This window comes from Pteropus medius, unplaced genomic scaffold (genome assembly GCF_902729225.1).
Source record: "Pteropus medius unplaced genomic scaffold, Ma_sr-lr_union100, whole genome shotgun sequence".
Lineage (NCBI taxonomy): Eukaryota > Metazoa > Chordata > Mammalia > Chiroptera > Pteropodidae > Pteropus > Pteropus medius.
In genome coordinates this window covers 124,572-127,457 of record NW_024353392.1, presented here as the reverse complement: position 1 = coordinate 127,457, position 2,886 = coordinate 124,572, and the positions used below count along the sequence as shown (strand labels likewise).

Sequence of the window (2,886 nt, the reverse complement as noted above, 5' to 3'; positions counted from 1 at the left end):
GGTGATGTCCACTTAGGGCAGTTTTGACACCTGATAGTTAATTAGCTACCCACCAAACACTGCATAAAGACCACCATACTAACTTGGCATGGTTCTTGAAAATTGAACGGAAATGGCTTTCTGTCTTTGTTAATAGAATCCTAGGAGAAAAGTCTCATGACTTAATGTGGTGCAGGGTAGAAAACATTGAATTATGAGTCAGAAGTCCCGTATTCCAGTTTCAACTCTGCTATTAACTCAGTGTGTGCCTTGAGCAAATCCCTTCCTACCTCCAGGTCTCAGTTTTCCCATCTGTAAAATAAGGGCATTGAACTAGATTAACAGTTAAGATTCCTTCCAGCTCTAAAGTTTTATGACTTTTTATGTCCATTACTAAGGCCTGAGCCATGCAGTCTCAGGGCAGTTAGCTTCTAAGAGAGAACAGACCTCTGTAATATCCTTTGCTGTGTTCATTTAGCTATAAAGCACGTCTGCCTTTGGCACTTGGGTCAGACATACAAAGTTATGAGCATCCTGATTTACTATCCTACTCAGCATGCTAGTGGAATCTGTCAGTACTATAAGTTGGTTATTGGGAAAGGGAGTAAAACTCCAACTAATTAAACCTGGAAATGTAAGATAAGTTTGCCTCATATAATCACAAAGGTAAGTGTGGTTATGAGTACACACACACGTCAGGATATAGACTATTGCTAGTGATCAGTTCATTACAGTAATCCATTTCCCTTAATAAAAATTAGTAAATAGTATAGCATAGCAAAGTTTGGCGTCAAAGGAAACACCTACGGAAAAACAGCACTTTTGGACACATTAGAGAAAGAAAGAGGGACAGGTAGAGAGAGACAAAGATAGATCAAACAAGATAGAAATACAGGCAGAGAAAGGCTTAGTCTGAGAGAGAGGAAGGGAAGGAGCAAAAAGAAAGGGAGAGAGAAAGAAAAGAGAGGAAAAGTAAGAGAGGAGAATATGAGAATGAAGGGGGAAGGAGTACAGAACGGAGTAATGAAAGAGGAGGAGAGAAGGAGAAAGAAAGAAGACTAAAGAAGAGAAGGGTAACAAACAGGAAGAAGGGGTCAGATTCCCTGGAATATTAAATGCTGTTCCACATGGACCTGTGAAAACCATCTTAGAAGAAAGCTTCCAAAGGCACCGTGGAAAGCAGAGTGACGCCCAGAGCCTGCATCGAGAGGCATTACATTGGGGAGCCCCTAAACCTCCACGTTGCTGGCTCTGTTAGTCCTCAGTGTTCAAATGTTATGCCTATATATCACCTGAATTTGCCATGACAGCCATAAGGGCTGAGATGGCGGGGTGTTAAAAGGTTGAAGAGGAGTACGATAGATACTGTGAGAAAGAGCAAGGCATCCTGCACCAGGATGTGCTTGGCCATTCCCCTGACACTGCAGGAACAAAATTGGTGAAGCCCTAACTTTGGCTACTTTACTCCTCCTTCCCCTCTTCAAAGATGAGGCCTATGCTTTACTGATGAGGGCTAGAAGGAGAAAGCTCTGGATCCATTTTGTGGGAAGGTCATACAGACTTTTCCTGGGCCTTGGGGAAAGGCGCACTACCAGAAGAGATTTTTCTGCACACAGTGTTGGTGTGCCTCTTACAGCGGCAGCCTGGTCGTCTGAGGTTGTCATAGCCCTGCTGGCACAGATGGAGGCATCCACGGGTAGGCAGGTAGCAGCAGAGGCAGGGTAAGAAGAGGGAGATGAGGCTCATGGCTGCCCAGCGGACAAAGCAGGAGCTAGGCCCACAGGAGCAGGGCTCATCAGCGCAGTTGTCTTCATCATCAGTGGAGCAGTGGTAGAAGAGGCCCTTAACACAGCAGAGACAAGAGCCATAATCGAGGAGGCTCTCGGCAGAGCAAAGGCAACGCTGGTTGCACAGCCAGCAGGAGGGGAGAGGGCGAGCTGCTGTGCAGAGGACACATTTGCAGCGCCCACACTCCTCGCAAATGAAGAGGTGCTCACTGGGGTGCAGCGCAGCTTGCTCAGATTCTCCCTTCAGAGCACCATCAGCCTTTGGGTGGGCTCCTGCTCCAGGCTGGGTTCGGATGATGGACTGGCCTGAAGGTGAAGGCGTAAAGCTGGCCAAGAGCCTTTGATCAGAGGCAGTGGTGCTATGAGACATTGAGCTGGCAATGCTAGATTGGCTCAGATGCTGAGGCAGGGGCTGCAACTGATGGCACTGGCTGAGACTGCGGGGGAGCGCAGTAGACATGGTAGCCAGGGACCAATCAGATTTGTGGGTTTGCACGATAAGGGAAGGGCTGGAGAGGGCCTGTTTACAGGGGGCTGGAGGCCGGTCCACATAATCATTGCTAGCATGAGTAGAGCGCAGCTGTTCAATAGGCAGAATTTGTTGGAAATCATCTGTCATTGCAGCATCCATTTTGACTTGATTCTTGAGTTCTGAGTGGCTTTGCGTCAAGGTGGCACTTATGGTGATAAACAGCCCTTGTAGTTACATGGACCTTAGGACACATCAGAAAATCCTAGGAGAGAAGGAATAGAAACAATTAATGAGAATACACAGGTATGAGTACTTTGCAGGAACGAGCAAAGCTCAGGCCCTATCACCATTGCTACCTTCAATCACTTTACAGTAGTCTTCATGTTACACTTTATTCTGTAATTGACCTCACTTACCTTTGTACAGGCAAGTCTGGTCATCCCGTCCAGACTACAAAGCACTTTGGGAGCAAAAATCAGATCATTGATTCCTTTTGTATTCCATCATATGACTAGGGTCACAGAAGCAGCTAGCTCATTCAGATGTTTGACAGCAGAGACATCTAGGCCTTAAGTATTATAATTCTAATAAGAATGGACACTAATTTCAAATGCAAAGGCTACTTCCTGAAGCAATGTTGATATAAAA

General features: G+C 46.0%; 1 protein-coding gene across 1 annotated transcript in view; it reads right to left on the bottom strand.

The window, feature by feature from the left end:
- Positions 1-6: 6 nt before the first annotated feature.
- SPRY3 (sprouty RTK signaling antagonist 3) overlaps positions 7-2,886 on the bottom strand; it is an 8,997-nt gene continuing 6,117 nt past the window's right edge. The window contains exon 2 of the mRNA XM_039850479.1: positions 7-2,500. Within this exon, the coding sequence (XP_039706413.1) occupies positions 1,531-2,397 (867 nt within the window). The 5' untranslated portion in view covers positions 2,398-2,500 and the 3' untranslated portion in view covers positions 7-1,530. The remainder of the gene's footprint in view (positions 2,501-2,886) is intronic.